General features: G+C 39.7%; 1 protein-coding gene across 3 annotated transcripts in view; it reads right to left on the reverse strand.

Moving 5' to 3' along the window:
* The window catches only part of PRKCA (protein kinase C alpha), a 218,587-nt gene that overhangs the window by 52,118 nt on the left and 151,707 nt on the right, over nt 1–14,762 (reverse strand). For all 3 annotated transcript variants that reach the window (XM_044449503.1, XM_044449502.1, XM_044449504.1), the window contains 3 exons: nt 11,822–11,978; nt 11,584–11,718; nt 10,511–10,607 (listed from right to left, as the gene is read on the reverse strand). In XM_044449503.1, the coding sequence (XP_044305438.1) occupies nt 10,511–10,607; nt 11,584–11,718; nt 11,822–11,978 (389 nt within the window). The remainder of the gene's footprint in view (nt 1–10,510; nt 10,608–11,583; nt 11,719–11,821; nt 11,979–14,762) is intronic.

Consider the following 14,762-nt stretch of genomic DNA (forward strand, 5'->3'; position numbering starts at 1 on the left):
CGGGTCAGGGGACCCATAATATAGTGTGCATCTGGCTTTACATTAATGTGTAATGCAAACATTTTTCTTGGAATTCCTTCCATATCACTGGTTGCATATAACAATCAATCTCAAAACTGTATTAATTATATAGCCTATAACACTGTGTCTACTCAGTGTCCTGCATAAAATAAATAAACAGCTGTCATTTCCAGTTGTGCCTCAGTGACTGGGCACTGGTCCCTTCAGAAAGCAGGGCAAGATGGTCATATTAGCAGAGCAGCCAAGGGCGCCACTCCACTCTTCTCCCACCAGAGGGTGCTATAGAGGGGTTTGGCACCTGCTTTCCCAGCACTGCACTAAACAACAGCTGGTGGGCCTCTCTGCAGCAGCTTCCTTCTCTCTGGTTTCCTCCTTGAGAGCTGTGCAACCAGAAGTGGCTGTGGGGTTCCTGCAAGATCCGGATCACACTCCTTCCAGCTACCTGATCAGAACTGATGTGGCGGCAGCAAAGCAAAAGGGATGGGATGCAGCAGTGTGACACACGTTCTTTCCCACTTCAGGAAGCAGGAGACCTTGTGCTGCAGGCTTTGCTGGGCCCAGGGGACCTTCTGCTTCCCAGGGAGAACCTAGCACACCCACGGGCCAGAGAAAGTGCAGCTGCAGGGAGCTTGCTTCCACCACTCCTTGCTAGAAAGAACACTTGGATTCGACTACCAATTAACCTGGGACTGCATATGTTAAGGAAAGTATGCTCTGGCCTCTGCTACTAGCCAGGGAGCCACAATCTGCCCTCTGCAGGCTGTATCCCCAAGTCCCCAGGAAGATCACGAGGCCACACACTGGCAATACGTAAAGCCCTAATGTTTCCAGCCCATGAGCAAAGATGCCACCACTGTTATGCTGCTTTGCATTGTTCAGTTTAGTTCACTGCCACAGAATCATCTTGATGATTGAGAATATGCTAAAAATGAATAAAACTATGAATAGATGTCCCTATTGTGTATTTTCAGCTCAGAATGCTGCTTGGAAGATCTTATGTACATTTACTCATCTTACTTTCCTCCTGTGACTACATTTTATTGGGTCACTTTAAATGAGACGGCATCTTGGAATATGCTCATAAACAACATCTTCTGCTTTTTTGCCATTGTTTCCCCGCCATACGCAAGTGTAAATGATGGTGGGAAAGCATATTTATATGCATCATTTTGAATGCAATGAATCTTTTCGAGATGTGTATTTTTTGTTGACATGCCCAAGCTTACATTTTTCTAGAGCAATTATTCAATATATACAGGCAATATTTTTCTTAAATTTTTTAAATAAATATTCATTAAGCAAAGAACAATTCAGAAAGCGGGAGTCAGAAGAACACTACTTGTGATTGGCATTATTTTTTCTCTTGCTTGGAATAAAAGTTACTGATCTTTGAGAGGACATGAGTATAGCTATGAGTGTTTATGGGACAATTTATTTTCTTGAATAAAGCCAGACCATATCAGACTAAATTTGTTTGATCATTCTGATGGATCAGTGACTAGTTAAAGAACTGAAAGCAGAAAGTAGGAAGAAATGGTAAATTCTCCCAATGATGCAAACAGTGGGGTCTCACAGTGATCTATATTGGGACAAATACTTTTCAACATATTCATGAATCCTTTGGAATTAGAAGTGAGCAATGAATTAGCCAAGTTTACTGATATTACTATATTATTTAAGATGATTAAGGAAAAAAAAAAAGGATTGCATGGGGCTCTGAAAAGATCTCTCCAAACTGGGAGATGAGCAGCAAAAATGTAATGAGCAATGGCAAGCCACAGTAAAGTGATGCCCATTGGTAAAATACATAAATACGCCTACTTTGAGTATACGCTGATGGGATCTGAGCTAGTTGTGACTGCCCCAGAAAAGGATAATGTGACTGTGTTGGACAACTTGGTGAAAATGTTGATGCAATGTGTGACTGTTATGAAAACAGTGAATTCCATGTTAGTCATAATTAGGAACTGGAATTGAAAATAGAACTGCCGATATCACTCTCCCCTTATACAAATATATGGTATGACTTGAAAGCCTATGAACAGTTCTTGTCATCACATTAAAAAAGATATTGTACCATTGAAAAAAGGGCAGCAAGGGGCAATAATTAACTGGTTTTATCTTTGTTTTTATTACTATTTTAGATGCAGAGTACTTTTTTTTTTTTAAGACGCATATTGTCATGAGTTCTGGTTTGTTTGTTTGCTCGCTCTATGTTAAAAACTCCAAGTCACTTTTCTTTAACCATAGTGGGCTGTCATGCTAGACTGCTAGACTGGATTTATATTTAATTTAAAAGGGGTAAAGTCAAAAGGAAGAAGTGCTGTCTGAGGACAAAAAGATGATTCCAAATAAGGGCCACTGATTTTTCAGGGCCAACAAAAACTTCAAGTAGCCCAGCCCCAACCCCGTATCACATGATGTTCCTAGGGATTCCTCACCCCTCTAAGGCAGATTTCCCGATGGCAAAGAGTGGTGAGCAATTCCAATCCTTTCTGCCCACAGCAGAGTCCAGCTGGTGGAGTTCTGCACTGCACAACTCTGCATCTGAGCCATAGCATATAAACCTCTCTAGAGTAATTTAAATTTGATATGGAAAATGCATGCCAGAAAATGACTTCTGAAAAATATTACTGGGGAAAACCTAACAAGTCATTTTGAGTATATATAATGTGTATTTTACACAAAATACACAAAATGTGTATTTTAGGAGCCACTGGGTTAATTGCACCGAAGCAACAATTCTTTTAAGAAAATATGTCTGTATACTGAAACGTATTATCACAATTTTAAGCCTTTTTTGCAGAAAGGCAGCTTATAAATATAGTAAGTAGACATACATACACATGCATGTGCTCATGGGATAATTTATCTAATGCTCCGATCGGTCTCACTACAATCTGATAAATAGACCTGTCTCCATTTTTCTTCTGTACTCAATTATTGGTCTTTTTCTTCAACATCAATGCACTTAAAATTATATGCATGAGAAAGACGTCTGTGCATTTAATACTTGTAAAACCGATTAGTCCAATATGAGATAATGAAAACCTTCCTCAAATCACTTGCTGGAATGCCTAACATGAACACTATTCACAGATTCAGGATAACTCTGAAAACAATCTGCTCTTCATGCATTCCTAGAACTAATAAGCAGTGCTTGACAAATAAAAACAGGATAGCAACTTGCCTAGCTGAAATACCAATCATATCTCAATCAAGAAATTCAATGAACAGGAAGGTCCTTCCTAACAGAATATCTAGGCACTGTCTCCCTGAACATCAAGTGCTTCTAAGCTAAACATGAAAAGGCAGCAACTAAGACCTTTCTATTTAAACAATATTTTAATAAGTGCTGATTTTATTTATTGGTTTTAAATTATTGCCAGATTTTATATGTATTTGTATAGACATTTATTTATATGTTGGAAGCCGTCCCGAGGCTTATGCGAATAGCACGGCATACAAAAATTCCAAACAGACAAACAAACAAACAATTCACAACACAACAGCACCTCTCTGGCTGTCCAGAGCACATGAACTGTGCCCACTCCTCTCCATAAGCGCATGAATAATGACTGATGTTCCATGGCTGCACTTTTGCTTCCTTCAGTCTAGCTACTGGGTGATAACTGCATAAAGACCGGAATACGGTTTTATACCTGATATGTTTAAGAGTGGCACAGGGACCTTTCTTTTCACCAGTGAGTCAATCACTGGCAGAATGGCTAGCCTATGTCCTTTGCATCCCTCTGTGCATCCCAGAACTGCTCCACCAAGTTGGGCAACCCTCTGGGTGGCGGCCTGGAACGAGTGGAGAGCAGAGAAAGAGAACATCCCAAAGCGGAAGCTCAAGTCTACTTCCACTGCATGGGAAGAAGCTCATGCTCTGCAACGGTGTGGATTAGGCAGAGTCTGCAGACACAGCCTTCAAACAAGAACAGGAGAAATGGTTTAATCAGGGCTGGGTGCATGCTGTGGTCAAGTTGGCGAGGTGGAGAAATCAATAGTATGCAAGGACTGCAGTTCTGAGTAGAAACAAGACAGTCTATAGTGAATGCCAACGGCTAGGAATACAGGCCTGATGGTAGAATTGCCAAGTCACAGAAAGGATCACTCGCAGATGGAGGGGGCAATGGCTTCATTGTCCCACACTGCTCTTTGATCCTTTTACTATTAGCAAAGTGTGAACAAAGTTACTCAGTCTCTACCATTTCTGCATTTCATCTAATCAAGCTTTTCGTTTTACAGGCCATGGACAACGGCAGTACAGAATTTCGAGTAAAAAGAAAAAAAATTGTTCACTGCCTTGCATTTAAAAATTGTTCACTGCCCTGCATCTTGCCACAAGTCAGGGAAACTATGTGTTTAAAATTCCCAAGGAGTTCACACAGTACAGTTACACACAATAGCAACAATGCTTACTGTTAAAATACAGTAACAGCGATATGATTTGTGTTTGAGTTGTCCATTCCAGAAGGCTGCATAGTTTTTGGATATATCTACTTATCTCTCAAGAATGGCATCAAAGATAGTAACAGGGTAACATTGCCAAGAACTGACTTATTAATCATGGTTTCATTTGATTACTGTAATAAATGAATAATTATTACACACAGACCAAATTATATTGGATTTAGACTGCCACATGGAGAGGAACAAGGCTAAAGATATGTTCCATAACCAGTCGTACTTGACCTTCTAAGTAGCTGTAAGTTCCCCTGTTCTCTCACTTGGAGAATTTGTCCCTCACCTGGTACCTTCAGAAAGGTAATTTGTCCTGATCTAGAAATGTCCAATCAATATGTATAAAGAGCTTTGCTGACACACACCACCACTCCTCAACTTTGCTCAAGGAGTTGTTGCCAGGCAGAAAATCCTTCACGTGGCTTATGCTTATAAGATCCAGCAAAGGATTGTTTGTGTACCTGCTGTTACCTCCCGGAAACACACAACTGGATCAAATCCAGGAGTGCCAACCACATGACCAGTGGAGAAGGGGGTGGCTCACAATCCTGAGTAGACAGCTAAACACCCAGTAAAATGGCTTTAGAGATCATAAGCACTCGAAAGGTCCTTGCCTGCAGCACACCAATTAAAGGGTAGAACAACAGTGCTCTTTGGGATCACTGCGCCTTAAAAACAGTAGCATGGTTTTCATTACTCACTTGGAGTAAATTAAACCTTTCAGTAATTAACTCTGTTAAATATGAGTAAGACCAATGAATGTCTGAACCAGACAAACTAATAAGAAAATGGAGAGGCACTGCAATTTAATATGAGTTACACATTGGTACACTGGGGGTGGGGAATACATGAAAAGTTTAGCAAACCTCAAAGAAGGTTAAGTTGGTTTGATTTTTCACTGGGCAGAATAGATTTTAAAAATCCACTATAATTTTCATGGAAATGATGTTTTTATATGCAAGGGTAAAGACTTTGTCTTTATGATGCAGAGAAAACATTTAATATTATGTGAATACTACAGGCATTTCAAAAGTGTCCATATATTTCATGGTTTATTGACATTTCCATTAGTGTAATTCTTCACTGTTAACAATATTGCAACATGGCCCACTTTCTGTGAAAACCATCAGAAGCAGTTCATGATATACCTAGAAAGAAACTTAAGCATTTTAAAAAGCATTCTGCACATTACTACTCAAAGCACTAAAACACAATAATTCTGCATGCTCTGCCACACACACAGTTAATATGATGCATTAAAAGAAAATGCTTCCGATAATGTCCTTGTTCCCACCCTTGGATGCAGCACAGCTTCACACGGTGAGGGGGACTGAGAGTGTCAGAGGAGCCAAGAGTGAAGCCGCCACACTAGGCTGGTCACCCAGCAGGCTCACCCAAGGCAGAAAGTCGAAGCAGAGACACCAGACTCAAATGCATCCACCTTCTTCAGGAGTAAAGGTCACGCTGGCGGAAGAGAAATGGAGATGGGGGTGGAGACACTCCTGAAGGGCAGCTACTGGGCAGCAGCAGCAGCTGAAGGTGGTGCTGGTGCAGGGCCTTTCATAGGCAAGGGCTAACGCTGGTTAGTACTGCATAGAAGGCGGCAATGGTAAACCACTTCTCAATATTTCTTACCTTGTAAACCCTATGATGAAACAATCCAAAATGAAACAAGAGATAGTGCCAGAAGATGAGACTCCCAGGTCAGAAGGCACCCAACCAGCTACTGGGGAAGAGCAAAGGACAAGGACAAATACCACTGTCACTCATGATGTGACCAGATCAAAACTAAAGGAAGTCTAGTGGCCGACATGCACAAAGGTGAAAGGAAAGTCTGATGCTGCACAACACATACAGTTGCAACATGAAGTGTGACAAGTATGAATCAAGACAAACTGGAAACCATAAAACAAGAATTGGAATGCTTAAACATTGCAATACTCGGTGTGAGCAAACGAATGTGGGCTGGAATGGGACATTTTCAGTCAGACAAACACGAAGTGTTTACTTTGGAAATGACAAGCTCAGAAGTAGTGGAGTGGCTCCAATACTGAGGCAAGATGCAGCACAGGCAGGAAGGGGCTACAGTGCAGAGTCCAACCAAACCACGTCAGTCAGAATGTGTGGAAAACCCATCAACTTAACCATCATTCATGTCTATGCTCCCACAGTAGAGGCTGAAACAGAAGAAAATCAAAACTCCTATGCCAGTGCCCAAGAGCAAATTGGTAACACAACAAAACATGCTGATATGCATGGGTGACTGGAAGACCAGAGTAGGAAACCAAGTGGAGTCACTTCTTGTGGGAGAATGTGTCTTGTGGTGAGAAACAAAGTAGGAGAATAGAATGACTGTGAAGCCAACCATCTTTTTATTGCAACTTTAGGCAACCAACCAGACAACTGTATATATGGACATCATGTGTGCATGGACATCACCAGATGGCCAATACAGACAGCAAACAGACTACACTATTGGAAGTAAGAGATGGAATATTGCATTCTTGCTGCCAAAAACAAAACCAGAAGCACACTGTGGTAGTGACCATGAACTATTAATACCAAAAATAAGAGTCAAGCTAAAATAGATCACTAAAGAATGGATTGGCATTGCTGAACATAACTAACTGTGTACTAGAAGAACTCTGTACTGAAACCGGAGACATTCTTAGAGGAGAATGCAAGAAGACAATTCCTGCAGCAAAAAGAGGAAAAAAGCCTAGATGAGTGATAGAAGAAACATCCACAATTGGTAAGGACAGGTGAGAAGCAAAATTAAAAGCTGTCAGAAATAGGGTCAGAATCCTGAATGCAACTTTTCAAGCAATTATCACATGGAGATAAAAGGAACTATTATAATGGTCAGCACATAGAAATAGAAGAAAACAACAAAAGAGGCAAACAAGAGACTGCTTCTAGAACATCCAAGAAACAAAAGGGAAATTCAAACCCAGATAAAGAATGCTGAAAGACGGAGAGGGGAACATGATGTCTGACTTGGATAAAATAAAGAGAATGTGGAAACAACTTATAGAAGAGGTAAAAAGAGGACAGACTCCTTCAAAAAGGAACCCCATGAGAAATGGCCTGCAATATAAGAAAGTAAAGTGAAACACTTGGGAAAAATAAAGCACCCAGAGTAGATAGGGAACCAGTAGAACTATTCCAAGCTGCAAAGACTGAATCTGCCCAAATCCTGATTAATGAAGTGCCAAACAATCAGTGACCAACAGACTGGAAAAGTTGAATATACATTCCAATTCCCAAGAAAAGAGATGCTGAAAACTGTAGCATTAACAGGACTATTGCACAATGACGTTCAAAGTTTCGCCTTGTATGGTATGAGAAATGCCTGATGTTCAAGTTGGATTCTGGAAAGAAAATATTGGAAATATATGTTGGCTGCTGAGAAACATCAAAGAATTTCAGAGGAAGATCAGTCTGTGCTTTATATACTACGGCAAAGCCTTTGACTGGATGGATCACAATAAGTTATGGATGGTTCTGAAATGCTGCATCGAGAGCAAAAAGCTACTGTTAAGGCAGAATGTGGAGAACACACAGGCCAAGGTGTCAGAGAAGGGAGTAATGAATCCCTGTCTGTTCAATCTATACACAGAATGTATCGTATGGAAAGCTGGATTAGGGTCAGAGGGAGGAGAGAAAGTTGGCAAAAGATGCAACAACAAACAATTTAAGAGACGCAGATTATACCCTAGTACAGGCAGAAAACAGCAATGAATTGAAACAACTCCTGACGAAAGTGTAAATGCAGGACTGCAGCTGCACATTAAGAAAACAAACATCATGACTACAGAAGAAATACTTTAATGTCGACAAGGAAGAAACTGAAATTCTGAAAGATTTTACATATTTTGGCTCAGTCATCAATTCAAATGGAGACTACTGTGGAGAAATCAGAATAATACTGAGACTAAGAAGGGCAGCAATGGAGGAACTAGGAAAGATCATACAATGTAAAGATGTTTCACTGGAGTCCAAGGCCACCATCATCCACAGTATTTTATCCCCAGTCACTATGTACGGGTGTGAAAGCCAGACAGTGAAGAGAGCTGGTAGGAATAACTGCTGTGTTCAATATAGTGCTGGAGGAGAGCTTTGTAAATACTTTGGGCTGAGAGAAAAGAGGAAAAATCAAATCAAGCCACAACCTTCCTTGAAAGTAAAACTGGAGTTGTTGTACAACAACTGGAGTTGTTGTACTTCAGACATGTGAGAAGGCAAGATCCACCGTAGAAGCCAATAACACTAGAAAAAGTTACGGCTGTGGAAAGAGAGGGAGACCAAATAGGAGAAGGCTCTATTCCAAAAGGAAGCCATCACGAATTTACCACTGCTGAGCAGAGGCTGCTGACATTATGGAAGATACTCATTCAAAGGTGACTTGATGGCACGTAACATCAGCAACTGTCCTTTTTAGATGATGTTTCCCCCATCCAGAGTCCTAAAAATTTTCTTTGCTTTCTCCACCATATCTACCTTGCTTTTTCCTCTAGTCCCCTTTCAAAATCTCTCTCCTGCTACTCTATCAATAATCTCATCAGGTCCCTGTTTAGAATCTCTCTCCCTACATCACTCTCTTCAATATTTCTTCCAGACCTTTCTCAAACTATCTTCCTCTCTTCCATGATTCTTACCCTACTCTCATCTTCCTCAACAGGCATCTTTTTTCTGACTCCATATTTTTCTTACCCATTCTCATCACTCACTCAGACATTTTCCAAGTCCCCCACCTTTCCACCCATCACCCAGCTCTCTTTCACACAGAAAAGGACAAAAAGAAGAAAAAGCAGTAAAATTAGAGCAGAAACTTGTGCCATCCACAGATTGGAGTGAGAAGTGAAATTTAAAAAAAACAACAACAACAAATCATATACAGCTGCTAATAAAATGCTGAATCTTGATAACAGAAGGCTGCATGGTGTAAAATAATGGAAATGTGTATTTCTCCGTTGGATTTTTTTCTCTGGCTTAAGGAAAAGGCAAAACAAGTTTTGTTAAAATTATGATACTGAATGGCAAAATCTGGTATCACTGGCAGGAAAAAATGTTCTCCTTCCCTTTTTGGTATACAATTCCCCATTACAAGTAAATGGGCTATCAGTTAAGAACTATGTATGTTAATAAGCGTCATATGTTTATATGGCTTGTACTAATGTTCTACCATCTGCCCTGCTAGAGACACTGATTTTTTATTGCAACCTGATTGTCTTGCAGTTCAGGGGCAAGAGAGACTGTAATACAAATCTTACAAAACTGGAACCTCATATGGGCTAGTGCAAGGGAAGCTGTTGCATCTGTATTAAACTAAGTTGTCTTGCAGAGACAATTTGTTTATCTGTTTAGCCAACAATATTCCTATAATGGGATTTTTTTCTGCTGAAATTAAGCTAAGAGGCCAATTAACATATATTTGATTGGTATACTGTGGATATTATTCTTATGTTTCCATGAGTGCACATGCACCTGTGTGCATGTACACACTCATATGTATGTATATCTGTTATTCTTAATCCAGTCATGGACCGTACTAAATTATTTGAACTTTACTGCAGCAGGACAAAGAGAGTCACAAAAGCTGAAATCAGGCAATCAGCCTGCTTTTGATCCTAGAAATATGGCAAAGGGTAGTAGCTCAGTGCTGCCAAGGAAAACAATATTGTTTCCACATGGGGACAGAGGGTTTCTTTATTCTGTGGCAAGATGGTATAATAAAAAAGTACTCAGAAAAGAGACTAGAATCCTTAGATTCAGAATCTACACCCCCTTCGCTGTATTAGTAGCAACATTTTATTTTACTGTTTAACAACTCCGTCATATGATCTGCTGTCACAACAGGTTGAAACACTTATCACAGGGACAAGTATCATGCAAGCTGATCTCAGAGGAGAGCTTACTGAAGATCCATGACAGAATGTCCAAAACCTGGGACAGGAAGCTACTCCTGTCTGTTACAGAGAGCATCATGGAAAAACAGGAGTGGACTACAATTTGTGCTCACCTCAAACTTTTGTCTCAGTTCTGCATTTCCATCATCATCAGCTTCTGGTATTGGAACATTGTAATACTCGCCTTCTTCTTCACTGAGGAGCTTGTACCTGCAGAACATAAGGAAATGGTTTTATGTATCTGGTACTCTGTATCTATATCTAGTTGTACAGCAAGACACAGATGCAAATCATTTTTCAGGCGCTAAGCTGAAAAACAGTGGTGGTATGAACTTGTGTTGCAATAAAAGCTCATCAGCTCAAAGCAATTATTTGAAAGTCTGCTCTGCTATGCAGCCTTAGTCTGAGAAGAGGAACTTATACAGCAATGCATGGTAAATATGTAAGGGCTGCACTTTTACCCTTCTGGAAAATCTGCAGGAAGTCAAAAATAGCTCTTAATCATGGCAGGGAAGGAGGGACAATTCAGGTGTCCCCTGGGATACCACCTAGAGGACTGAAGCGGAAGTCAGAGGAGGGAGAGGAAGGGAGCAAGCCACCTACAATGAGCTTAATTGTCTGTCGGGTTGTTCACGGAACAACTAATCCACTGAGGCTTACTGCCAGGGTGGGTTATCATAATGTGCAAACCTGCCCAGTATTTATTTATTAAATGTATATCTTGCCTTTTTTTCCTTCCAAGGATCTCGAGGCAGCTTACATAATACTCTGCCCCCTCTCAATATCATCCTCACAACAGCAACCCTGTGAGGTAGGCTGGGCTGAGAATCTGTGACCGGTTTAAAGTCTCCCAGTAAGTTTCATGGCTGAGAGAGAACTAGGACCCAGATTTCCTGAGTTCCAGGTCCCATACTCTCACCACCACACCATGCTGGCTCTCCAGTGTGTGTTTTATTCAAAACACAAGCCAAGCCAAGCCAAGCCAAGCCAAGCCAAGCCATTTATGTATAATGTTTATGTACAATTTTCATCCTTCCTACTTATACTCTAATGAGTGAGGGTTTTGACACAGCACATTCTTAAAGTAAGATATGTTTAACAAATATTTAAAGCAGTTTACTATAGATTTATTTACTACTGATTTATGGATTGTATTAATAACTTAATTTGTCAAGGAACCTCTTACCATCCACATGCTGGTGATTTCATGAGTTCTGAGACCCCAAAAGAAAGCGACCCCATGAAATCATTCCTAGTTGTTCGATCCCAATCCCAGACTTCTACAGATAACCTTCTGTCTTTGTCTGTAGGCTTTAATTTACTGCAAACAAGAAAATAAACAGTTGTTTTTCTTAGATTTTTATGTAAAATAATGAAATATCCACAATCAAAAATATGATTAAAAGTATCACAATCCAACTTACAATGTGAATGTCTCATTCCAATGTGGATTAAGGGTGGAACGGATGGTTTTTGTTTTTTGTTTACTTTCATTCTTAGGATCTGGAATAAGTTTCAGCTTCACATAAGGATCTGAAAGTCCATTTGGATCCATAGGAATTAGATTTCTTGCCTCTCGCACTGCAAGTATAAAAAGGATGCTGTAGTTGCATTCTGCAGGAAGTCACAATAATCTCTAAGATCCTCTCCAATTATATAATTCTGTGAAACAAACCAGCTTTGTAAACCGCAGTTTAAGCAATCTTAGTCAAGATTAACCACAGTTTACTAGGTACAAATGACACTGCAAGCTGTGGTTAGTATAAAACAGAAGCAAAGCTTTCTGAACTTCTTGCAGTCATGCTGGAGAAGAAAAAAGAGCACATGAACCCATGGCTTACTTTGAAACATGACTGCAATGCTAAAGCATGTAATGGATGCTTTTGACCTAGTCTTGCACATAGGGGAACTACAGCTTAGAAGCCCTATCTCAGGGCTTACAAGAATTCTCACAACTTACTGGCTTTATACACACACAATTTTAAACTTACTCATAGCACAGTTTGTTAGCTCACTCTGCATGGGAGAGAGGATGAGGATGATGATAACCATGGTCAGTGAAAGCAGATATTGCTGAGAAGTATAGAAACCAGATGCCTCTATTAAGATTGCCATGGCAGCATTCTAGCCTGCTCTAGCCCAAGATGGTCAACTTTCCAGTGGCGAAACAAAGCTTGTCCCTGGGCTTCATTCAGGCATATACGCTGCTGAAGAGATTCCATATGCAGAAGGTCGCACTCTCTCTTTCACAATTTATAAAATTCATAAGAGGGTTGGGTCCACAAATGGAAATTGCCCATCCATGAACAGAATGCAGCTGCAATCCAGTGAAGGAAGGGAGACAACCAACTTTTACCATCTCCTCCTTCCCACTGCATTCTCCTATGACACTACCAACACTGCTTTGGAGGGTGCCCCAAATCAAATGCTCAGGAGCTGCCATGTTCCGCAACTTCTTCCAGAAAAGCATCCTGGGGGTGGGGTTGTTAATTGTCATCTTAATTTCTAGTGCCTCAACACTAATGAAGGATAGAAATGGTTAGATGAAGGTGGATTATTCAACTCAAAGCTCTCACTTTCACTTACTGTCTGGGGTGGAAATTTTTAAATATTGAATGCAGGTGACAAATGCTAGACAAATATAGTCTAACGTTCTGTAAACTATAATTAACGACACAAAGGCAGAAGCAGCTCAGCAATAAATCGCAGCTCAGAACATCTCCCAGACCAGCGACTGAGAACACGGCCCATTTTCTTTTCTGAAAATAAGGGCATGACTGTGTTGCAGCCGTTACAGTAACACACTGCTGCTTTTGTCTCTCAGAAATAATAAACAATGAAGAGCAAATGGCCATGTTCTAGCCATGCTGTAAGAAAACACACCACTGTTGAATAGAAGGTTAACAAAAACTCCTTATACTCTTCACTCTGAAATCTGGCAATTTAAATCCTACACACACCTTCTAACAAGCATTGATGACAACAGGCATAAGTATTACAAAATACTTATTTTACCTTAAGTATTTTTTTAAGTATGTAAGTTTTTATATCTGAGTGGAATCTCAAGAACAAGGACAAATATACACTTGGTAGAGAAAAAACAGTCTGACCTGGTGTTAGATACGGTAATGCTATACTGTTCTGTGGAATCTACAAGAGCAGTTAGATGTGCCGAAAAGCAGGGACTGAATAAAGATGGTGGTGGTGCTCATGCGGGTAACAGGCACCCCCTGCCACCAATCTTGATATCTTTTCAGCTCCAGGATAAGATTAATCTCTATGACAAGGCACTGAATTAGTTTTATATTATATTGGGGCATTGTCAAGTGTTTAACAAGTCTTGTGACTTCGAAAAAGCTACTGCAGCTCTTAAAATTTGGGTTTTAAATTTTGTATTGTATTTTTATGATGCTTTACTGCACTAATTTTTATTTTATTTTTATTGTATTTTATCTTTTGTTGTGAACCACCAAGAAAGCTTCAGCTACTGGGTGGTTTCGACACATTATTATTATTATTATTATTATTATTAATATTAATGATCTCCAAAAACAAATTCCAAATGCAAAAGATATGATGGAACAATGACTTGCATTAGATGAGGCAAAATAGTTTTAGACGTGACTCTGTGCTGACTTTACAGATTTTTTTTCTGCATTGAGAACCTAAGCTACAGATAGTAGGTAGCTGCCATCTCACACACCAAGGCACCTAAGTAATCTTTTTCATTATTGTTTCATTATTCCATTATTGGAAAGGATGACTACGATCCAAAATGGATCCAAGCAAGCAGAGGCACGGTTCTCTTTTTTTCTTCAGAACGTCCATCAGCTTTGCTTCAAACACAACTCCAAAAGGGCTCCCGAGCTATAAGAATGGAGGGAGGGAGATACAAGATCTTTAAGTAGAAAAAGTGTGCTGTGCAAACAGCCCTATGGATCATTACCTACAGTGACAATGAAAGATGTTAACAATGGTTATAAAACAACAGCCCTATAATGTGTCTGAAGTTTATTAATTAAAATGCAACATGAATGATTACTATATTTTATTACTTGCTGGGTGCACTTGCAGTGCTACAATAGACATTATATTAAAATTCAATTCCATTTATAATATTACTTATATAGTGGCAAAGTCAAAATAAATGATAAGGATTTCTATAGGGCTTCAGAGATTCATAAACAAACACTCCTGGCACACGATTAATGAACAATAAGAATTGCATGGATACTAATAATGTCAGGCATAACAGCATTAATTTGAAGGGACTTCAGGATTACTGTGAGAAATGGTATAGCAGCTTTTCACCATAATTGTAATCTTTTATTTATTTATTTATTTATTTATTTATTTATTTATTTA

Source organism: Varanus komodoensis, unplaced genomic scaffold, assembly GCF_004798865.1.
Source record: "Varanus komodoensis strain SLA01 unplaced genomic scaffold, ASM479886v1 scaffold59_1, whole genome shotgun sequence".
Classification (NCBI taxonomy): domain Eukaryota; kingdom Metazoa; phylum Chordata; class Lepidosauria; order Squamata; family Varanidae; genus Varanus; species Varanus komodoensis.